This window comes from Molossus molossus, unplaced genomic scaffold (assembly GCF_014108415.1).
Source record: "Molossus molossus isolate mMolMol1 unplaced genomic scaffold, mMolMol1.p scaffold_m16_p_1, whole genome shotgun sequence".
In the NCBI taxonomy this organism is placed as follows: domain Eukaryota; kingdom Metazoa; phylum Chordata; class Mammalia; order Chiroptera; family Molossidae; genus Molossus; species Molossus molossus.
In genome coordinates this window covers 27,976,696-27,998,641 of record NW_023425344.1, presented here as the reverse complement: position 1 = coordinate 27,998,641, position 21,946 = coordinate 27,976,696, and the positions used below count along the sequence as shown (strand labels likewise).

At 41.7% G+C, this 21,946-nt stretch overlaps 1 protein-coding gene and 1 pseudogene across 4 annotated transcripts in view; both read right to left on the bottom strand.

The window, feature by feature from the left end:
- Positions 1-3,436: 3,436 nt before the first annotated feature.
- The window catches only part of FAM114A1 (family with sequence similarity 114 member A1), a 59,274-nt gene continuing 40,764 nt past the window's right edge, over positions 3,437-21,946 (bottom strand). For 2 of the 4 annotated variants that reach the window (XM_036244289.1, XM_036244299.1), the window contains 7 exons: positions 20,914-21,037; positions 18,342-18,433; positions 16,544-16,702; positions 15,319-15,458; positions 10,873-10,945; positions 6,463-6,516; positions 3,437-4,745 (listed from right to left, as the gene is read on the bottom strand). In XM_036244289.1, the coding sequence (XP_036100182.1) occupies positions 4,644-4,745; positions 6,463-6,516; positions 10,873-10,945; positions 15,319-15,458; positions 16,544-16,702; positions 18,342-18,433; positions 20,914-21,037 (744 nt within the window). In that variant the 3' untranslated portion in view covers positions 3,437-4,643. The remainder of the gene's footprint in view (positions 4,746-6,462; positions 6,517-10,872; positions 10,946-15,318; positions 15,459-16,543; positions 16,703-18,341; positions 18,434-20,913; positions 21,038-21,946) is intronic. The other 2 variants (XM_036244269.1, XM_036244279.1) reach the window with 1 other exon arrangement.
- Positions 13,012-14,106, bottom strand: LOC118618214 (annotated as a pseudogene).

Below are 21,946 nucleotides of genomic sequence, written 5' to 3'. Positions count from 1 at the left end.
CACCATCACCACCACCATCATCTCTTGGGTTTAATAGGAAATAGCACCATGTGAAGGGACAAGAGCCACTATTCAGTACATCTTTAAAACATTTATCAGTATGTCACAGCACCTGATACTGAAGATTCGGATACTAACGACTGTTAGACAAGTTGGTAATCTTCAAGGCAAGGCGCATTAAAAAGCCCCATGCTCCAGACAGGTAGTAGAGGGTTAAGGATTTTCAGGAAGGGTGGTGATTTACAAATGGGCTTCCTTGGCACCAGAGAAGCGGGTGGGAGGAGGAAGTGAAGCCATTTGAGGCTTAGCAAAGGCACCTGTGAGACAGGATGCTGTGCTGATGATGACCAGGAAGCTGCTGGCTGTGGATGTCTGTGAAGGGGGATGGAGAGGCCTGCGGTGAGAACAGCCCGGGGCCCCCAAAACCTCATGGCTTCATTCTGTGTCTCTTTAGTCCCAGCTTGCTCTTGGTTTCATGGAAACAACCAAAGTGGACGACCAAATCTTTCAGCTATAAATCCACCTCACGGCACAAAGGGAGCTAATCCTATATGTATTCAGATGTCTCTGAAAATAACGTTAGGTTTCTCTTTCATTGGGAAGCTCTGCATAATAGTTTAAAATGCTAGCGAGTCAGGTCACACTGACCTGGGTTTGAATCCTGGCTCTGTTTTACTGGTTGTATAACATCAGATGAGTTATATAATTCCTCTGGGTCTCAATGTTCTCATTTGCACAGTGGCAACTGTAATATCTACCCAATCGAGTAATTATGGAAATTAAATGGGATAATGCACATAAAACATTCAGCACAGTGCCCAACACATGGTAAATACATATTAATTATTATTATTTAGGTTTTTTGGATGGATTGTTTTATGGTGAGATAAATGGAGAGAGGATAATATAAAGTATAGAGAAAGAGTAAAAGATTAAGAGATATGGAAAAAAGGTGGGACTTTAAAAGTTGATCCTGGAAAAGAGGCACTTAATGACTGTCAAAAAAAAAAAAATCCTGGGAGAGAAAAAGGATAATGATGGCAGGGACTCAAAGGCAGAGGCTTGGCCTTGCTTTCTGCCAAGGTTTCTTCCATCTGGCCTTGGCTTCTACACTGGTTTTTCCCTCCAAATGGCAGCTCTAGAAGCCTGGTGTTGCAACTCAGGTCAGGGAGATACACCATCTCTGAATTGCCCTAGACTTCTGCACTCGGTGAAGGCATGTAAGAAACGTATACATTATTCTTTAGCAGTACAGAATTACTTTGAGACTCATAAGAGACAGGCCTGTGAAGTGAGTCAGCAGTGACCACTGGCAGACATAATCCTGTTTCTTTTTGGCTGACAGCTCATGCAGAGAAAAGCACCCTTTGATCAAAGCTAGGTGTAGTTTAAATCTCAACACAAAATCTCGACCTTCCATAACCAGCCTGTATTCCCAGCCTATGGCGACCCTAGACGCCAGAGACATATCAGAAACACAATCAATACATTTCTCACTGTTGGGTTGTAATAATTTAATCATTGCTGAAGGTAAAATGCTCAAAGGGTAGGATAACTCGGATTATTTTTAGGACCTAAGCAAAATAAATAAATAAAATAAAAAGAACAGAATGATGTCTTTCCTCATATTTGTTTAATAGCAGATATTGAATGGAGCATCTATTATAGATGAACACACAGAAAATGAACATAAACTTGAATAAGTAATGAGATATCTAGAAAAATGAAACATATGGTTAACATAGGATTTTTTTTCTTTTATCTGAATCCACTCCTGTGGCTTTTTGAATTCTAATCAACAATAAAACCAGGGAAAAAGTATAGCTCTAAGATGAATTTTCAGTATGAGCTCTTCTGTTTTGCCTTTACAGACACAAGAATTTAAGAAACCAAGTTGAAGCTGGATCTGAATATAAAAATGTAGGGCACACGTGACAGGAAGCTCAAAGGGCAATTTTTTCCATTACAAAAATTAGCTTGACCCTGAAGAACCATTGCTTTTATAAAATTAAATACAGATTGAAGTCATGATTATGATCCACCCCATCTGCTCAGCATACATATATATGTACACATACAGGATATATGTGTACATACATATTTTTAGGAAAGAAGAGAAATATGTTTATTTCACATTTTTGCTAAATTACTTCCTTAAGACACATTATGTTCAGGACTTCTGGGATCACTATGACTGGCATCTGCCTGCTTTTCATCTAACTTAAGTGAGTGTGGCTGTCCTGCGTAGAAGGTGACTTCCCAGATATGCAAGTACGGGACAGGTGACTTCCACAAAAACAGAAATGCTCTCGTTTCTGGATTCAGATACTGACCCTGCACTGAGCACTCTCCTTCAGGCTGCCCAGGGCCGGTGTTTCTTTCATCCCGTGAGCTCTGCAGCCAAGGGCCATGGCGCCTCAGCTGGTGTAAGGAACTAGCTCAGGCCTGCACCGCCTCAAGCTCATCACCCACTCGCTTAACCACGAGCAGCTGGACACGCAGCTCTGTGAGACACCCAGAGAAAAGACAGATATCTGTTCTCAGGGGGAGAGAATATTTAAGATAGGGCTGGGCCTCTGCTTTAAGATTTGGGACTTGATTTTGGCCTTTAGCAGTGTATGTATCAATACCCCAAAGAAAGTTTCCTTGGCCGCATTTTGCTTTGAATTTAAAATTGGCTTTGATGCTTTTTATTTAATAAGGCACAGGCACAGAACTACATTCATTATTTAGACTAGAACTTATCTTGCATTTGATGTAAGAAAAATCTGGCAAGCTTGTTCATTGCACAGAGTGGAATGAACCCAATTTATGTAAAGGACTATTGAAGTAAGCCTGCTAAATCATTCATTCAGTAACTGAATGAAATTTGACCAGATTTGATCCTGTGTTCTGCCAGCTTTTAAAGCAAAGTAAAGAAGCAATTATTTAAAAGTGATGGTGAAAAACAGAGTTGAAAGAGAGCAATCCTGGAGGGTGGATATATATTAAGTGAGTATTCTCTCTAAAATAATGTAATTCACAGACCATGAAGCTAGGCTCTGGGAATCATCTCTCAGTTTGTCCTCACCTGGCAATATGCGAGTATCCTTAAAAGGCATGAAAATGCAATGTAAATGATGTCACCCACTTTTTAAAAAATCCTCACCTAAGGATATGTTTATTGATTTTAGAGAGGGGGATGGGAGAGGGAGAGGGAGAAGGGTGGGGAGGGAGGGAGAGACAGGGGGAGAGGAAGAGGGGGAGGGGGAGAGAGAGAGAGAGAGAGAGAGAGAGAGAGAGAGAGAGAGAGAGATATCAATCTGTTGTCTCCCATACAGATCCTGACCAGGAATTGAACCCAAAACCCTTCAGTGCACTGGACGATGCTCCAACCCACTGAGCCACACCAGCCAGGGTATATAACTCACTTTTTAAAGAATAATGATCTCTTGGCCTTGGCTGGGTAGTTCAGTTGGTTAGAGCGTTGTTCCGATACACCAAGGAGAGCCACGGGCCAAGATATCTCGTGGCAGTGCCTGTGAGGATGTCTAAAAGAGAAGCGTCACACAGCACCCCACCCCAGAATGAACATATGCAGTTCAGGAAGAGAAATGCCCATTGGCAATGCCTGTCCTGGCTGCAGGGTCCTCTGTGCAGCCTTTCATAGATCAATGTACCAGTCAGTCAAACCACACATCAGTATTTCCTGCCCCTTAGAAGCAATGATGGTATTGGCTTCTGGTGAATATGATCGTGTATTCACAAAACAGTCTGACTCCACTGTAGTAGATTTAAAAATGCAGTCCTAGGGGTCTACTGTGTTGAAATACCTTTAATTTTCTATTTTAAACTAAATACTGTGTCGTACACCTTTTCACATATATTTTCACCCCATATACTAAATGTGGGATAAAAAAGCTCAGAAAGGGTGAAAAAAATACAATGAATTGAAGGGTAGAACATTTTAAAAATCATGAATGTAACTTGTTCTTTACATTTTTAAGGTTCAGAAAATTTATTAGTATTTTAAAGCAGTTAAGAATTATTATAAACCCTCTTTCAATCTGTCTCTTTTGGGGTGAGATCATGTTCCATTATTGTGAGCACACAGTATGAGCTCAATAAATGCTTGTTTCAAGAGTGAATGGCTCTAAAGAGATACTTATATTCCTCTTTAACTATTATAGGTAAATCTATAAGTAGTGTTATCTTTGTCCATGACACTTATATAACAAAACTAAGTTCAGTATAAGAACTGCTTTAAAGTAACACTATAAGAATGAAAAATGTAAAGGTGGAAATTTAAAGGGTTAAAAAAAAGTCTAGGGTCTGCTCATGAATTTCTAAATATAGGCTGCTTGAACAGAAAAATGGCAATGAGTATTTGTGAATGAATTTCAGATGAAAGGAAATTACCAATACAAAGCAGTGTAGGTTTAAATTAACACCAAGAAAACACAATTATTTGTAAAACAACCATATACATTAAGAGAAATTATATTCTCTTTAAACTTGCATTCTCAATACTGTCTGTGCAAAATTGCTTGTAGTGTCCTCAAACTGGTGTCTGTAGCCAGCTGCATAGAAGACATCACCTTCGATGATACATATATCAAAGCCATGTGGCCTGCTGTTTCCTTGAACTGGGTGGACTGGCCAGGTCATGGCTGTGCTTCTGAACAACTGGTCTGAAGATGTGAAACCTGCAGAATGGGCAGCAGCAGCTGGAGGGCATCCTGGATGTATGTCATGCTATTGCAGCCCTGAGAGGGGAGAAATGCGGTTCAAGGGTTGTTTTCACAGTTCAAGCCTGACAATTCTTCCAGCTGGATCATGTTCCCTCTCTCATCAAGCCCCACAATATTTTATAGTATTTTTCTTGTAATGTTGGTACTTAAAGCAAATGTAAACACATTCCTTGGGATGGATGTGTCCAGCTCTTAATGGTCTACACTAACAGAGAGAAGAATTCACTCAAAAGGAGATGAGTTATTTCCATAGACTTGAGGGCATATATATAATGTGTATAACTCAAGACCCAATATGTCCAGTCTTAACTATTCTCTTCCCAGATCAACCCCACTTTCCTGAAATAATATAAAAGCATGAAGAGAGCTCTAGTTTGTCCTAACTAATAGATGAATAAACAAGAATGGTCTGCATAAAGCAATGGAAATATTGTGCAATTATTCACAGCCAACCTTGCATGCTAACACCCTCCCATGTGCTTGGTACCTTCTACCTGGTTTGGTGTTGGATGTAGTCAGGCATGTTCTGTGGTGCTCTAAACATACAGCCTCAGAGGGAGGGGCCATTTAGAGTTTCAGGTAACTCAAGCATGAGAAAACTTCCACTGGGAGAATGAATAAATATTCAACCTCATATTCTTTATGACTGACATGGTAAATTAATCTGTTTAAGCCTTCTGGGTAGCCAGGGGACTTTCCTGTTTCATATTCTGATTGCTTGGGTTTCCTCTTAACTACATCTGTCCCCCCGGAACCTGCCCCTACACTCCTTGTCCCTGCTGGTTGGCTCCACCCCATGTGTAGCTGTGTCCTACACAATAACACTCGGTGCCGCCACTTTGTTACTTTTTTGGTACCTTGGTAGTTTTCTTTAACAGTAAGGCATGACTCCTAAAAATGTGTCTATAAATATATAGGTAGCCCTCCCTTACTTGAAGTTCTGTAATTTCCAAATTTTGCAATTGACAGCTACTTCAGACTGCAAAACACTGCAGTACATGCACTGCCCATATTTACACTTAACATGTTAGCACCTTATGACTTCAGCTGGGTGCCGTGTGGCTACAGATATGTCTGTTTCTTATTGTGCAGCCCCTAACGGGAGGTTCTCCTCCACCAACCACAGGTGGTACACAGCACCTTATGACTCAGGAATGTTCCTGAGCCTCTCTTACATCAGTGTTTCTGGCAAAGACACAGAGGTGTCAGGGCAGCTTCCTATCTATGCTACAGAGTCCTGGTGCATGGACAGGCCTCGGAATGAGTGGTTGCAGAGGATGGCACCTCTGGTCACTGAACAGGCAGAGGCTAAACAGTCTACCTGTCATTTTGCCATCTGGAGCTTAGACCCAGCTAAACCTAAGACTATTGTGGATGACGGGAGTGCCCATTTTTACAAAAGTCACCATTGAGCAAGAATCCCTCGTTGTAGCCAATAATCACAGTGTCAAAACTGGTGTCAAACCAGGCAACAGAAATCTGCTTGTGCCGGAGAAAACAGTGGCAGGAATAACGTGCAAGCTTTGCGTTTCTCTTTATAATCAAGAATTCTTGAAAATTATGTATTGTTGCTTTACCCGAGGGTTTACAGCTGGTTGAGCTCCACAAATGTACTAAAAAAAGATTGTTGAGGATAAGATTTAGAATTGCAGTAACACTTGCTGCCCAGGGAAAAAATGTAGCTCTAATGTTTGCTTTGATTCAGAAGCACTTTCTCTCCGGGGCCACTTACCTCTAACAATACACTATTGATCATGGGGTTAAGGACCTCGGCCTTCTTGTCGCTCTGTGGAGTGAAAAGGATGAAATGGACAGATTAGGTGCTCATACGGCAAGGCTGAGGGATCTCTTAGAGAGGCGAAGAGGAGAAGTGGAAAGCTTCCTCTAGACCAGGCTTCATTTGCTGCTTCCCCTAGTTGATCTCCTTTAATTCTGACAGAAATCCTAGGAGGTAGGTATGTACCATGATAACCCTAATGTAAAGATCACAAAATGGCAACCAGGAAGGCTGAGTAACGTATTGAATGTCACGCAGACCTTTGTAACCAGTGAAGACTTGAAGCAGGTCTGGGACTGGGGTGAGGGGACTGAGGTGGAGTCGTACCAGCGCAGGGTTGGAGCCCGTCTTTACTTAAAATTGTTTTGCATTCATTTTGATTTTTAAAAATATTGCATCAGAATATTTAACTAGATGACTGAAGTTGTTTGTTTGCCTTTTTGGGGGAGCTTCTTTAAGTTTTTCAGGTGAGTTAAGAACCTTACTTGGCTACCTTATCCCAGCCCTGTTCATTAGCCCCTTTTTTTTCTTTCTTTCTTTTTTTCTTCTTTTAAATGCAAAACATGGGTATTTATTCATAGGCTGTGTCTTCCAGACTAACAGCAAAATTAAAACAATCTTAAATATAACTTGCAAACATGTCTGCAGATCCCAGTTTGCAAAACATGAACATATGTAAAGCACAGAGCCTGATATACAGAGCCTGATATAACGTAGGTATTCAAAAAATGAGAGCTAGTGTTAGTATCATCATTATCACCACTATTGGTCTATCCATCAACAAGTCTTCTCTAAAATGTTCAATCTACTCTTAGACAATAAATAATGAAAGGGACTGGAAAGAGAGGGCAATCTTAATAGACTAGTTTTCCTTTACTGTACCAAGAAGACTTTATGGTAAACAGAAGGATATAAATGAAGTACATCTTCCCAGAGCAGCTCACTTTCATTGACATTACTCTACTGGGGAAACCATAATGAAGTCTTGGTGAAAAAAAAAATCTTTAAAAGCCCAGTCATTTTAGTAACTAACCAGAAAATCCATTATGGTATGTGCTTTCATGTTTACTTGATTATCAGTAAACCTCTAAAATATAATCAAAATGAGGGCAATAAAATGACATTGGTTTTCAGAATCAATGAGATGTGCAAGCAATTTTAATAGAGTCTGGAGAGCAATATACTCTCATTAACTTCAAGTTATGAATAATGGTTGTTTTGGAGAACAGAAACAATGCCTTGATGTAAATGATTCATCACAGCACGGAGGAGGAGGGTTGTTGTGGTATTTCAGTGAGCTCTATTTAGACTTAGCTTTTTCTTTCTCCCAAATAATAACTTGTATGTTTCTGATTTTGTGCACACAAACATTTTTACACATGTGTATATATACAGTTGATCCTTGAAAAACTTGGGGTTAAGGGCACTGAGCCCCCACACAGTTGAAAATCTGTGGATAATTTCTGATGCCCCCCAAATTTAACTACTAATAGCTTCCTGTTGACAGGAAGCCGTACTGATAACATAAATAGTCGATTAACATACATTTTGCTTCTTATATGCATTATATACTATATTCTTAAAATAGAGTAAGCCAGAGAAAAGAAAATGTCATTAAGAAAATCATTAAAAAATACATTTACAATATTTATTTAAAAAACTCCATGTAAGTGGACCTGCACAGTTCAAACCTATGTTATTCAAGGGTCAACTTCATACACATATATAAACTCAAGTACAACACCTGTCTGCTGAGCTTGGATACTCAAAATGTAGACTGGGCTCAGGAACATCTGAGCACTTGGGAGCTTGTTGGAAATGCAGAATTTCAGTCTTCATGCCAGACCTACTGAATCGGAATCTGCATTTTAACAAGATCTCCAGGTGATCTACTTGCTCCTTCAGGTCTGAGAAGCCATGGGCTGGAATACAATATGTTAAGAGGAATGGAAAGCAACACCATGACTATTACCCACTAACATAAACAAATTAATGCTTACCATGAACCACACAAAACATACAACACACACATGTGGGCATATACACCCTTGTCGCTGGATAACTATAGAGAACCAGGCGTCTGTCTGTTGGGCAGCCAACAGGAAGTTGAGAGATCAATTGCAAGGCCTGGGTGAATCAGTTCACCTCTCTGGGCTCAGTTTCTCACCTAGTAAACTAGGAAAACAATAAGACCAGGGTACAGTAGAACCTTGGGAAGCTGAGCCTCTGGAGCCAGCCCATCCTGCTTAAGACCTCCCATCTCTCTGTAACCCAGCAGTTATACCAGAGTCCTTGGGAGTCAGTTAACTTAGACAACACTGACTACATTACTGCATTTTATTGAGCCAATGATATCAATGATCTTCCCCTCCTCCTTCACTCTGCCTGTATGCAGTGAAGCTCTGTTATTGAAGGCTGAAAATGAGACAAATATAAAAGCTGACGTTTTACAAAATAGAAAAAGGAAACCAGATTTCTTCACAGCTGGACGAATCGGTGGTGCATAGCATTATTAACTGAATCACTTACAGAAGTGTGGGAGACACACATCTCCTGACAGGTCCTCAATCATTTCCACTTTTTATTTGTTTGTTTGTTAATCCTCACTTAAGGATATTTTTCCATTGATTTTTAGAGAGCATGGAAGGGAAGGGGGAAGGGAAAGAGGAAGGGAGGGGGAGAGAGAGTCATCGATGTGAGAGAGACACATTGATGGGTTGCCTCCTGCACTCATCCCAACTGGGGCCAGGGATAGAACCTGCAATCCAGGTACATGCCCTTGACCAAGATTCAAACCTACGACCTTTTGGTGTACGGGCTAACACTCTAACCAGCAAGGGCCATTTCCGCTTTTTTTGAGAACTGCCATTTGCCTGGGTTGTGGGGAGGGAGGTGCACCCTAGCAGCCAGATAGGTCTACATGATATGACCCGGTCCCCAGTCACTACTGGTGATTCCAAGATGAGTATCGGACTCACGCTGTTGAGACTCTCAAATCTTCTCACCCAGGAACCCAGAATTTAAATGGAGAGAACTGGGAACTGCTGTAGTTGAGTCTCATTAATGGCAACACTTTAGAGAGAGGGTGTGTGAGCTCTGGTGCGGGGTCCCCACTGCTGCTCACATTCCTCCGCTGCCTCTAATCAAGTCCCTTTTCTAAGTTATTCAGAGCTTGTTTCTGTTACTTCCTGTTATGAATGGAATTGTGTTCCCCCAAAAGATATGTTAAAGTCCCAACCTCTAGTCCATCAGAATGTGACCTTATTTGGAGATAGGGTCATTGCAGATGTAATTAGTTAAGATGAGGTCATACCGTAATCTGATATGACTACTGTCCTTATAAGAAGAGGGAAGTTTGGACTCAGATATGCTCCGAGGTAGGACAATGTGAAGACAGAGAAGAAGGTTAGAGTTATGCTGCCACAGCCAAACAATGTCTGTGGCTACAGGAGCTGGAGGAGGCAAGGCAGGATCTCCTCGAGGGGCTTCAGAGCAGGCACGGCCCTGCGGCACCTGGACCTCGGACTTCCAGCCTCTGGAGCCCAGAGACAACTCATTTCTGTTGTTAAGCCACCCAGTTTGTGTTCCTTGTTATCGCCCTAGGAAAGTAATACATGTGTAACAACACACACACACACACACACAACCCCACTCTAATTAAAACAGGAAGTAAAATCTGCTGTTTCTCAAATAAAAATAAAAGAAAGAATCATCTGCCTTTGCATCCAGGGCTTTAAAAGAAGAGGTACAAAGGCTGAAAATGACTATTTTCCACTTGTCTTCTCTAGTTCCACTAAGGTGGAATTGTACGCCATGACACATTTCTAAAGAACAGAACCAGAAGCTACACCTCCATCGAATGCTGAGACTTTCAAAGTTGTTACCTTGAGAAGAGAAATGCATGCCAATTGGTAATTTTTTTTCTTTTGGTTAAAGTTGAAGTGTAACGATAAAGCAAAGCAAGTTTTCATCTTGGCTGGCTTTTCAGATAGGCTCTGAGGGCAACAGTGAGTGCAAATCTTCAAAGTTAATTATTCTTAAATTATATACCTCGAGTATTAAGTAATGGCGGGAACCTTTGACACCTTTTTAAAAACAAATACTGTAAAGGAAATGAGGCCCAGCGCGGTTCGAAAACCCACCCAGTGCCTCAGGAGCCCGAGAAGGCAGTGTCGGTGCCGGAGCAGTCCGACCGGCCCCGGCGCCCGTCCCAGACAAGGTGCTCGTGGCCTAGTTTTAGTAAATGTCACGGCAGAGCTGTTCAGTGGAGCTATCAAAGGAGGCCCTAACCCTCCACTTCCTCAGAGTGCCCCACAGACCCACCTCCCCTAAAAAGGTAAAAGTGAATCAGTCTTTCAATCTTACCCCAACAGTAGTTAAGGAATTTGTAAACTTCTTTGATAAGGAGGCCACTTCATTGCACATTGCAGTAGTTAATCTGAAATTTAAAAAAAAATGGTTTGGGGATTTTTCAATAAAGTAAAATAATTTAACCATCAAGACAATCACTGATATCAATACCATGTTCCACTTAAAAGAATGGCACATGAGTTTGAAGATGCTCTGTAGAAATGTTTTTCTCAATAATCTTCTATGATTCACAAGCACTGTTTAATCTAATTCTGGTCTTCTTTTCATGCTTAATTAAAGAATAATCATCTAATTCAACCTACCTCTTTTTAGAACCAAAACTACAAGCAGAGAATACCAGTCTCGAGCTCCACATGTAGAGAGGCATTTAACACTCTTGCCAAGTGACTTTTCTCCAGCTTTTTGGTCATTTATAAATAATGATGAACATTCACTGAGGTACTATGTTAAGGACTTTTATATAAATTAATTCTCATAGTGACTTTACTAGTTACATTATTCCCATTTTATAGATGAAATAACGGACATTTAAGAAGGTTAAGTAACTTGCTTAGGACATGCAACAGAGATGGGATTCAAACTCATATCTTATGTGTTTTTATCAGATGATCCTGTAGAATATGGTTTTTTTTTTTTGTTTATCCTCACCCGAGGACATTTTTCCATTTTTTCTTCAGATAGAGTGGGGAGGGAGAGAGAGAGAGAAACATCGACATAAAAGGGACACATGGAGTGGTTGCCACCCGCACGACCCAACCTAGTGCTGGGGACAAACTACAACCGAGGTACGTGCCCTTAGCGGGAACCGACTCAGGTCTCTCTGAACCGCAGGCCAACGCTCTACCGCTGAGCCAAACTGTCCAGGGCTAGAATATGTTTTTTAAGACATATCAAAACTCCAAGTTTCTTCTAGCCCCAATTCTAAGACTTTACCCCAAGAAAATAATGTGATCTGGACACAAATATTTCATGAAAGCAATGAGTCATAACATTACAGATGAGGACAAAAACTGAAAACAATCTAATTACCTAACAATGTGGGTATTGTCTGATTTTTAAAAAAATAATATATATGACTTTTATGAATAGTGATTAAAATGCTATTAGAAAAAATAACCCTTGCCTAGCCGGTGTGGCTCAGTGCTTGAGCATTGACCCATGTACCAAGAGGTCACTGGTTTGATTCCTGGCCAGGGCACATGCCCAGGTTGTGGGCTCAATCCACAGTGGGCGGCATGCAGGAGGCAGCCAATCAAAGTTCTCTCATTGATGTTTCTATCTCTCTCTCCCTCTCCCTTCCTTTCTCTCTAAAATCAATAAAGATAAATTTAAAAAAAGAAAAATAAAAATAACTCAAAGTTAAGAAAAGATGTAGTGCAGTTTGTAGAGTAAACTTTGTTTTGAGAAATAGGGGTCCTTGTCTAAGCTATGTCTTCGGATTTATTGAGCAATATTTATCTATCTATCCACCCATCCCTCTACCCAAAACTTCTCTGCAGAAAAGCTCAGAAGTAAAGCTAGGAGATGGCCCAGAGCCATTCTATGTTCTTGGGCAGGTGGATGGAGAGGCACTTATTATACAGATAAATGTGGGGTCTGATATTCTTGGCTGTGCAGCTTGGTAAGGATGGGACAATCCGGGCTGGGAACCACAAAGAAGCTAAGAGTAAGGTCCTGCTATCTTTACTCAGGGACTTCTGAACTCCAGACCTCCTCTTTCAAGTCAGTACAGCAAGTATGAAACAATACTTAGGTTTGTCATCAATGTGTTAACTTTTTTATGGTGAACCATCATCCAAGAAGTTTTATTCATTAACGCTCATAAATACACCCAGCAGCCTCACAGATTTCAGCTTCCTCCTCAGTTTGCACGCGGCGCTGGGGAGCCTCTGCATGGCGAGGTACAGGAAGCAGAGGTCACCCTGCACTGCCACCTGTACTTACCTGCTACAAGTAAACATTAGGTAAGTGGAAATGATTATCACATACATTTTTTTCTCTTCCTTTGAATGTACACAACACAGCAAGAGCAACAGCCCTGAAATTACAATCACCAAATAACACAAGATCAATGGTGTCCACTTCCCTTGGCAAATACAGCACAGAGGACATCGTCTGCGGATTGGGGTGTCATCAAAGAGGAGGTGGTGGAGGCTCATTTCTTTACTCTCTTTTAAATTTAGGTTTTTTAAAGCAACATCTAAAGGCATAATATCTACATAGCCCATAGCACCACAATCTGCCATCTCCCCCGTTCACACTAACGTGGACAGAAGGAGCTCTTGAACAAATAGGCTGCGGTTGGTGTGCTCACTTTCCACAGACTGGTGCTCTGTCTCTGACATTTTAGGATTGCTCAACCTTGTTCAAAGAAATTGGGAATTCTGGACAGTCTGCTGACTGCTTTCCGTGTTAGCTATGTTGGGTGTTGCTGTGAACTGTGTGATGGTGGTGGTGACGCTGCCTGTGTTAGTGCGCTGGCTGGCATTGGGTGTGGTCTCATTGCTGCTGTGCCACCTGAGCTGCCATTCTAGCTGCAGCTGCAGTTGTACCTGAGCGGCGGAAGGGTCAGAAGCATTAAGCTGTCCTCCTGCATAACATCTCACTCCTGATAACTGAGATACAAGCTTAGCTATAGGATCTATGGCTTCCCTGTTGCTTGGGGAATATGATCTCTGAAAAGGAGAAAGTCCACCAGCAGAACTGCTAGTAAACTGCATGTCTGATCTATAAGCATGAGGACCTAATAATGTCCGGCCAGGGTGAAAATTCTATGTACATGTCGAACACCACTCAATTCATCTAAATCTCTAGGGGCTCTGTGTTCAAGTATCGGATAAGCTGCAAAGCCATCCTTGAGATGCTTGGGATCGCCTCCAGGTTTTGCTGCATATATAGGACAAATCACTTCTGTTAATGTTTCTGCGTGTTCAGAAGTAACATGTTCTTGAAGAGATGTCTCCGGGTAGCCCATTTTTCCACAACAGGGACAAGTAAAAGACTGTGGCTGTTCTACAGAGGAAGCTTCCCCACCTCAGTACAAATTAAAATCTACCCTTGCTAATATGCACTGCACTGGTAGTCAGTTGTATGCATTGTTGTTGTTGCAACACTTTCATAACAAGATGCACAAAGATCATAATTGTAGTAAATTAAACACTTGTATCTGTGACCTTGAAAATTTCCTTTTAAACATGCATCTCAGCTGACACCTTCACGTCGGGACATCGTAGTTCAGACGGTGGTGGTGCCGCCCCTCCTGGGCTCCAGTTGCAGTGTTCCCCGTTGGGTCCTGGCACTGCCCATGCCCCTGGCCAACTCCCTCTCAACTCCCAGGCGGGGTGGGCAGGGGAGCACTCCATCGACAAATATGTTAACTTTTCCTATTGTGGCTTTTCCTTTTCCTTCTACATGTTGGAGTGATATTCTTTTCTAGGCATATTCAGGGCAGAATTGCACAGTTCTTATAGTATCTTTGATTTTTACATGTTTAGATATGAAAATCTAGACTAGATGATAAATCTTTACAAGTGAGGAAAAATGCCACTAGTATTGACTTTTTGGAAGGTCCTTCCACTAAAAATTTTCCCCCAACCTACAATGCCAAATGTAGTGATAAGCAAAGTCTAGTTAGCTGGCAAGGTGAATGAATGAGTTGAAATATGAGTGTCTATGTACTCATATGTTTTTAGGAGGCTCTTATTTTAGCTCCTGTGTCTGAATAATAATAAGGCGGTATTTGGGCATAGGCTAATTTTCTATGTCACAACACAGTCAGGTTAATGGCTAGTTTTTCCAATCCATGCCAACTATTTTCATGTATATAAAGTTACATATATACATTTTTATTTCACTAGATAAATTAACAATAACTTCTATTTATTAAAGAGCATAACACGTACACATACATGCAATCTAGTGAACTGGCTTACATTAACGACCACCACTGCCAGAATTCAGAATATGTAGAGCTGGTGTAAGTCCCTAGAGACAGTGTGTGTGAGTGAGTATGTGTGTGTGCGTGTATGTGTGTGTCTGGGGGGAGGTGTCTGCATATTTTTGTGAAGCTTGTTGAGAAGTCACATTGTCCTTTCAACAATCAAGTGGTATGTTGAAAATGTAATTACCCTTAAAGGTCTTTACTTCCAAGACTTGGATCTATTAAAATAAACACTTACTTAGCTCTGAATGATTTAGGGTGTTTTCTCTTCAATCTCTTCATAAATAATCCCAAAATTTCTAGTTAACTATTATTACTCTTGCTGACATGGTTCATTTCTTTAGAGAGTCCTTGTTCCTTAAGATGACCATAAAAACTGAAATTAGTTGGCTTGAAATCTGAATCTTTAGTAGCCTAGAGTGTGTGTGTTTGTGTGTGTGTGTATTTGAATAGCACATGTATATAAAATTGGAAAAATAAGAATTTAAAATAATATTTACTTTATCAGAACTTTTGCTTGGTCCTCGGCTGGTTTCTCCTCTTCTTGTCCATGAAGAATCAATTCTGCCACTTTATGAAGCTGCTCGATACAGCGGGCTGTGACTTCTGCCAGACTCTCGATGGACAGCATGTATACGTCCTGAAGTAAGTGAGCACAAGTGTGAGAATTATTCACTGAGCAGATGCTTTTTAAAGGCCCTATGATATTAACTATATATATATATATTTATACACACACATATATATATTTATACACATATTTTTTTTGAAAAAAGAACCCAAATATGACCTGAAGAAGTTTACCTGAAGATTAATGGGCATGTCTAAGACTTTTCTAGGTAGAAATGGAAAAGCTGCCTGGTTCCCGGGGCCATGGCGAGTCTTAGGCACAGCTATGTCCCTTTGAATGACAGACCTCAATGGACATCTTTCCCAGTGTGATCTAATTGTAAAAATTACTTTTACTAAAATTAAAATCCAATGTAAGATGAAGTGATCACAAACTCATTTTTAAACACAGGCAGGATATAAATTATATACATACATATTTATTTATTTTTTTATTATTATTTTTTACACATACATATTTATTAAACTACAGAATAAAAACTACAGCAATAAATTTTGGGGGGGAAAAGCTTCAATTGCCTCATTGATTATGGGGTAACATTTTATCGTTACAAACTTGCATACAAGATGGAATTTCACTCTCCAGGTAAGTCAGCTATGTTCTTAAAGATCTTTTCCCCCCTCCTGTTAAATTATAATTGTAGAGCTATGGAGAAAAGCTACAATACCAATGCTGTCACAAATGATCTTGGCATGGAGAATTTTAGTGTTTATTATACTAATACTTATATTTCTTTTTTTTTTTGTTATTCCTCACCTGGGATATTTTTCTATTTATCATTAGAGTAGAAGGGAGGGAGGGAGGAAGGGAGGTAGAGAGAGATATCAATGCGATAGAGCCACATCTACTGGTTGCCTCCCGGACGACCCGACCAGGGCTGGGGACGAACTGAGGTACATGCCCTTGACCAGAATCAAACCTGAGACTCATTGGTCCATGGGCCAACACTCTAACCGCTGAGCCAAACTGGCCAGGGCTAATACTTATATTTCTATAATAAAAATAAAATGGCTTTTCCTCACTTAAAATTAGGCTGCTAATAAAATTAACATAATATCAGTGCTCTTCAGGTGGACAGCCTCAAATAAATTTACCTCCACTGTCTTAGTTTTCCTTTCTTCTTTTTCGTCTTCTGTAGGGTTTTCAGGTTCCTCTTCCTTTTCTTCCATCGTTTTCTCCCCCATCTCTTCTGCCGCCTCTTTTGGCACCACAGTTTGATCATCTTCCACCCAGTCATGAGCTTTCTTCATGGCCTGCGAAGACCCCCAGCCAAAGCAAGACATTCACTGTGCAAATATGGAGACGAATTCCCTAAACCTCCAAGGCCAGTTCTCTGAACATTTAACGAGTGACGGGGGCAACTCCTTCAAAACACCTTGTTGTTGCTTTTGGGTGGATATAAAGTAGGAAAAGGGGACAGAACAGAAAGAAAGTATGGAGAGAACTGTACAGGGGGAAGGATGTTTTAAAAAGAGCTCTAAAATGATCCTCAGATAAGAATAAAAATGACAGTTACCTTGAAAGGGTCATAGTATATTTTTTGCTTTTCATGACCAACTACAAAAGAATCACAGAACTTTTTTAATATATAGGTTAGAGATTTAGCCAGGGTCATTGCTAAAGCCAATCCCCTCATCTGCTACGTCTCATGAAGCCCTTAGTGTCTCATGAAGCTGAAATATATTATGCTGGGAAGACAAAACATGGCTTTCCTCTAGCCCTGCTAGGTCTCTGACCCCCCGGGAGGGGGAAGGGCTGTGGGCACCACTCTGTGACTAGTTCGTCACAGGAGTGCCTAAAAATTATGGCTAACTTGAACAAGCATCAACCACCTCCCCTATCTGTAACTCCCTGAATTTAGAAAGGGAGCTTTTAACACTAGAGTTTAAGCTGTTTGCTTCAGTGAAAGTTGTGTCTGAGGTTATGCTAAACTTCCCATCTTAAAGCGCACACATCAACATTGAATGTGTCAAAGTACTGAATGGCAAGTGAATGAACGGTAAGAAGATTTGGGGGAAGCCCAACAGCACCTTCCTCGGAGTGTCCTCTGTTAGGGAACAAGGTGTACCTGACTGTGTAAGTAAACCAGGGGGGCGGTGGCAGGCGCTGCGCGGAGATGAATGAGGCAATTTCCCGCTGTGTTCCAGCCTCTGACCTGCCAGAGTGGCTGGCCTCTATCCGAGATAAGGAAATTACTCTTCTCTCCTCCTCACTGCCTCATTCTGCCCCTTGCTCACCCCCTGGATAAATGAGGGCCTGGGTCAACTATTGCTTGCTAAAGAGAAGAAAGGGAAAACAAAAAGGGAGAGAATAGGGAAAGTGGCAGTTTTCAGTAATGAATGATCAGTGTCCTCATTAAGAAACTCTGCAGCAAGCCCGTGTACTAACTTGCAAAGCCTACTGTGGTACTACAGAAGGATCCAGACTGTTAAAGCTGGAACGTTCTCAGACGCAATGTACACCAGCATCCCAGGTGGGAGGGGACATGGGGTTGACCTGGCTCTTGTGCTTCGCTGCCTAACTCTGGCCTGTCGCTCTCCTGGGGGAGGGGAGATGGAATCTGAAAAAGTCCCTTGGTGATTCTGTACCCCTCTTCTCTTCCCTCTGCTGACGATAACCACTGCTCTGACATGGAATTCTATTTTGAGGAGAAGTGACTTGTTCAAGGTCATAAGGTAATTACTACTGAAGTGCAACTAAAACACAGGTCTAGCATGTTCTCTTCCATCACATTTCATTATGTAGCCTCCTTGAGTCTTAATTACTGACCTCAGGCTTCCCTCCACCCAGGTGCTTTTTGGGGTTTGGGGTTTGTCCATTTCAGGTGGACCTCTGGAATTTTATAACTGAGACCTTCTTCTAAAAACAAAAACTCAGACAGACGGAGCTGACCTTATTGAGTTTGTCAGGTGTGGCCGCAACATGTAATTCAAAAAGAAGCTCCGTGAGCATGCTAGCAAATTCTTCTCCCTTTTCTTCTGAGCCTAGAGATAGAAAACGACAGAAATTAAGAAGCATGATTTTATCTTTCAGGCTGTGGCTGCTCCCCCAGCCTACAGCCTGCCCTCCAGCTGCCAGGCAAAGATGAGTTTCGCCCACTTACGGCAGGGCTGCAGCTGCAGGCTGCTGGGTGGGGGCTGCTGGAGTCCTGCTGCTCCCAGCACTAGCTGGGGTGCCCTCAGGCTGGCCTGAAGGCAACATGAGGGCGGGGAGGGACTTATCTGTCTTATTTGCAGCTATAGGTGGTCACTAGCTGTTTGCTAAGAGAATGACCAAGTGAACAAATGAATCACCTTTCTCAGGCTTAAGTGACTTAGAGTACTTATGACTTAGAGTACTGTCATGCATTGCCACTCTAATGATCCCCAGGGGGCCCTTTCACGCCCACAGAGCCACGGAGCTGAGGAAACCAAATTAGTCTCCATGGGGGAGATGAGGTCTGAACTGAGCTTTCTAGAATGAGAGGCATTACACATGTGTAAAGGAAGAGTTTGAGAGTGGGTGGGAGGGAGAGAAGGAGTGAGAGAGAGAGAGAGATTGATTGATTTCATCAAAAGCTGAGATTCCTGCCCAGCTGGTGTGGCTCAGTGGTTGAGTGTTGACCCATGCACCAAGAGGTTGCAGGTTCGATTCCCGGTCAGGGCACATGCCCAGGTTGTGGGCCCCATCCCCAGGGGGTGGCATGCAGGAGGCGGCCAGTCGATGATCTCTCTCATTAATGTTTCTCTCTCTCTCTCTCCCTTCCTCTCTCTCTAAAATCAATAAAGGAAAAAAATTTTTTTTAAAAAAAGCTGAGATTCTCTCTCTGCTGGGCCGAGGTCTTGATCTCATCCTCTCTAGACAGGGCACAGCTGAGCATCAACAAGGTCTTCAACAAGGTCTCATTCCCAAACTGCTGGGTCCTTCTCATTCTGTAGGAGGCAGTGTTACAGGGCAGAAGGAGCCCTGTACTGAGACTTGGAAGGTGTGGGTTCTACCCCAGCTTCAGCATCTGGTGGATGGATCTGTGACCTGGGGTAGTCGCAGGGCTTCTTAGCTTCCAAACACACCTCTGCAAATGTAGGATAATAAAACCCACCCATCTTCTCTTTAGCAGTGTTGCAAGGACCAAATAATATCACAAATGCAAAAGTGTTTTGTAAACACTAAAGTTTTATGTAACTACATTGTTATGTGCTACTAAGACACAACGTAAGGAGATTAAAAATATTTGGGAGTAATCAACACTAAATTAGGAAGCACCTGGGCACAAAACACTTCCACCAACGAGGGAGTGAATGCATGTTATCAATACTGTGTGTGTGGGTAAACCAAGGGCAGCCATAAATAAAAGCTACAACTTATTACAACTTTACTATTTCCTGGCATCATGTTAGTACTTTAAATAATAATCACAGCTAACATTCTGGAGTGGTTCTGTGTGTGCCAGGCAGTGTAATATACGTTTTTACATATATTATCTAATTGGATCCTCACAATAGCCTTGGAAAATAAGTATCATTGTCTCCTTTCATAGGTGAGATGCTGAGTTTCAGAAAGGTTACATAACTTGTTCAAGGACAGATAGCATGTAAATGGTGAAATGTTTCAAATGGGACCCTTCCGGTGGTCCTAGAAGCCAGCCTTGTGTTGTCCATGGTTACTTGACCTGTCAGCATAACCTACAAGGAACGCTGCGGTTGTAGTGCTTGGTGACATCAGTAAGAAACCACTTTCCATGTACAAAGCAAAGGTTTTACTGTATTTTGCTCCCAAATAGACAACTTAATCATTAAGCATGTCTACCTTTGAGATAATTTTTTCCCCTCTCAAGGAAACCTTGCTTCTCACAAAGCAGGTCCCAGTGTCCTTGGGATCATGTCATTGGCTGGTTGGAGGATTATCAAGAGAGTGAACCTGGCTCAGTTCAGTGATTGACAACCTGACACATAACACTCTAGTGTGTGCCTTTGTATGAAATGCGCCTTTTAGGTGGAGTGTAGGCCACTTACAAATACATCCTAACTCCTACATATATAAATCAAAAGGGAGAGGAAGAATATGAAAAGGAAGCAATTGAAAGACCCACCCACCATCAACATCAATTACATTCAACCACTTCGCCTGCAGATAAAAAATTAGACATCAGAGCATAAACACTAGTCACCAGGGCCGTGTTTAGTGTACAATGCCCTCCTTGCTCACTTGACCACACCCATTCACTGCATGCCTGTGGAGCTAGGGATTGTTCTGGACAGTGGAGAAATAAAGATGCCTCAGTCAGGAGTTCCCACCCAGCAAAAGAGAGGATTACAGATCAATGTGACCAACTCCTGTAGCAAGAGCAGATGCATGGAATGTTTTGGAAGTGGGAAGGAGAAGCATGAAATTAAATAATTCTACCCTGTTCAAAGGGATTGCTTATTCATAGTTTCATAAGGATTATACTGACAGTTTGTCTTGCTATTAACTGATTTTCCTTTACCTTGTTCTTCTTGATTCTCTTCATTCTCTAATTCTTTGGCTGCAAAGATATCTTTAATGGAAATTAGGTCATTTTTTAAGAGTTCCAGCTTCTCTCCATCAAATGATGCTAAAAATGACTGAACCTGAAAAAAGAAATAGGTCAGCATAACTGCCATCCTTTCTTCTCCTTAATAACATTTAAGTACAGATGTCCCCAGTTCTCCTGGGACTGAGGTGATTTGTGGTGTGGGACGTAACGTTGGGTTGAACTGCCTATTAACTGTGCAACTTGGGGTCAGTTACTTAAGCTTCCTTGGCCTCCGTTTTTAAATTTTTAAAGTGAGAGCCACACTTCACTGTGACCCTCATGCGCGCAATGAGATGACGAGCGTGAAGGATATGCACAGGTGCACCCAGCAGATGCTAAATGGATGGTGGCAGTAGCGCTACAAGTCAGTGGTCACAAACACACTTTGGTGTCAACCCTGGATTCAAATATCAGCTCCTTACTTACTAATAATGTGACCTTGGGTCATTTATTTAACTTTTCTATGCTTCAGCTTCCTTATCTGTAAAAATGGGGACTAATAGCATCTAATAAGGCTGATTTGAAGGTTAAATGAAATAATGTACTTAGAAGGACTTGCAGTGATAATCAAGACCTTACACACACACACACACACACGTAAATAAACCTAAATGAATAAATATTACATATATACAGATACAGAAACATATACACTTGCTAGATGTGGGTTATTGTACTGGGGTTGCAAGAATGCACAAAACACATTCTTCTCAGAGATCTTGTGTCTGGAGGAGGGAGGCCCACGTTAACCAATAAAACCACGGCAGTTGTGAGTGAGTGACAGTGGGGGCACCAGGGAGGGAGCTGTCCATTCCCCGTGGGGGGGCGAGAGGGCATGCGGGGTCTGATGTCCTGAACTGCTCTTCTCCCTGCCCAGTGTCTTCAGACCCCCTCTTTGAAGTGATTCTTTGTAAACACTTAAAAATTATTTGTACCGATGGCCAATCCTCCTCTGTGAGTCTGA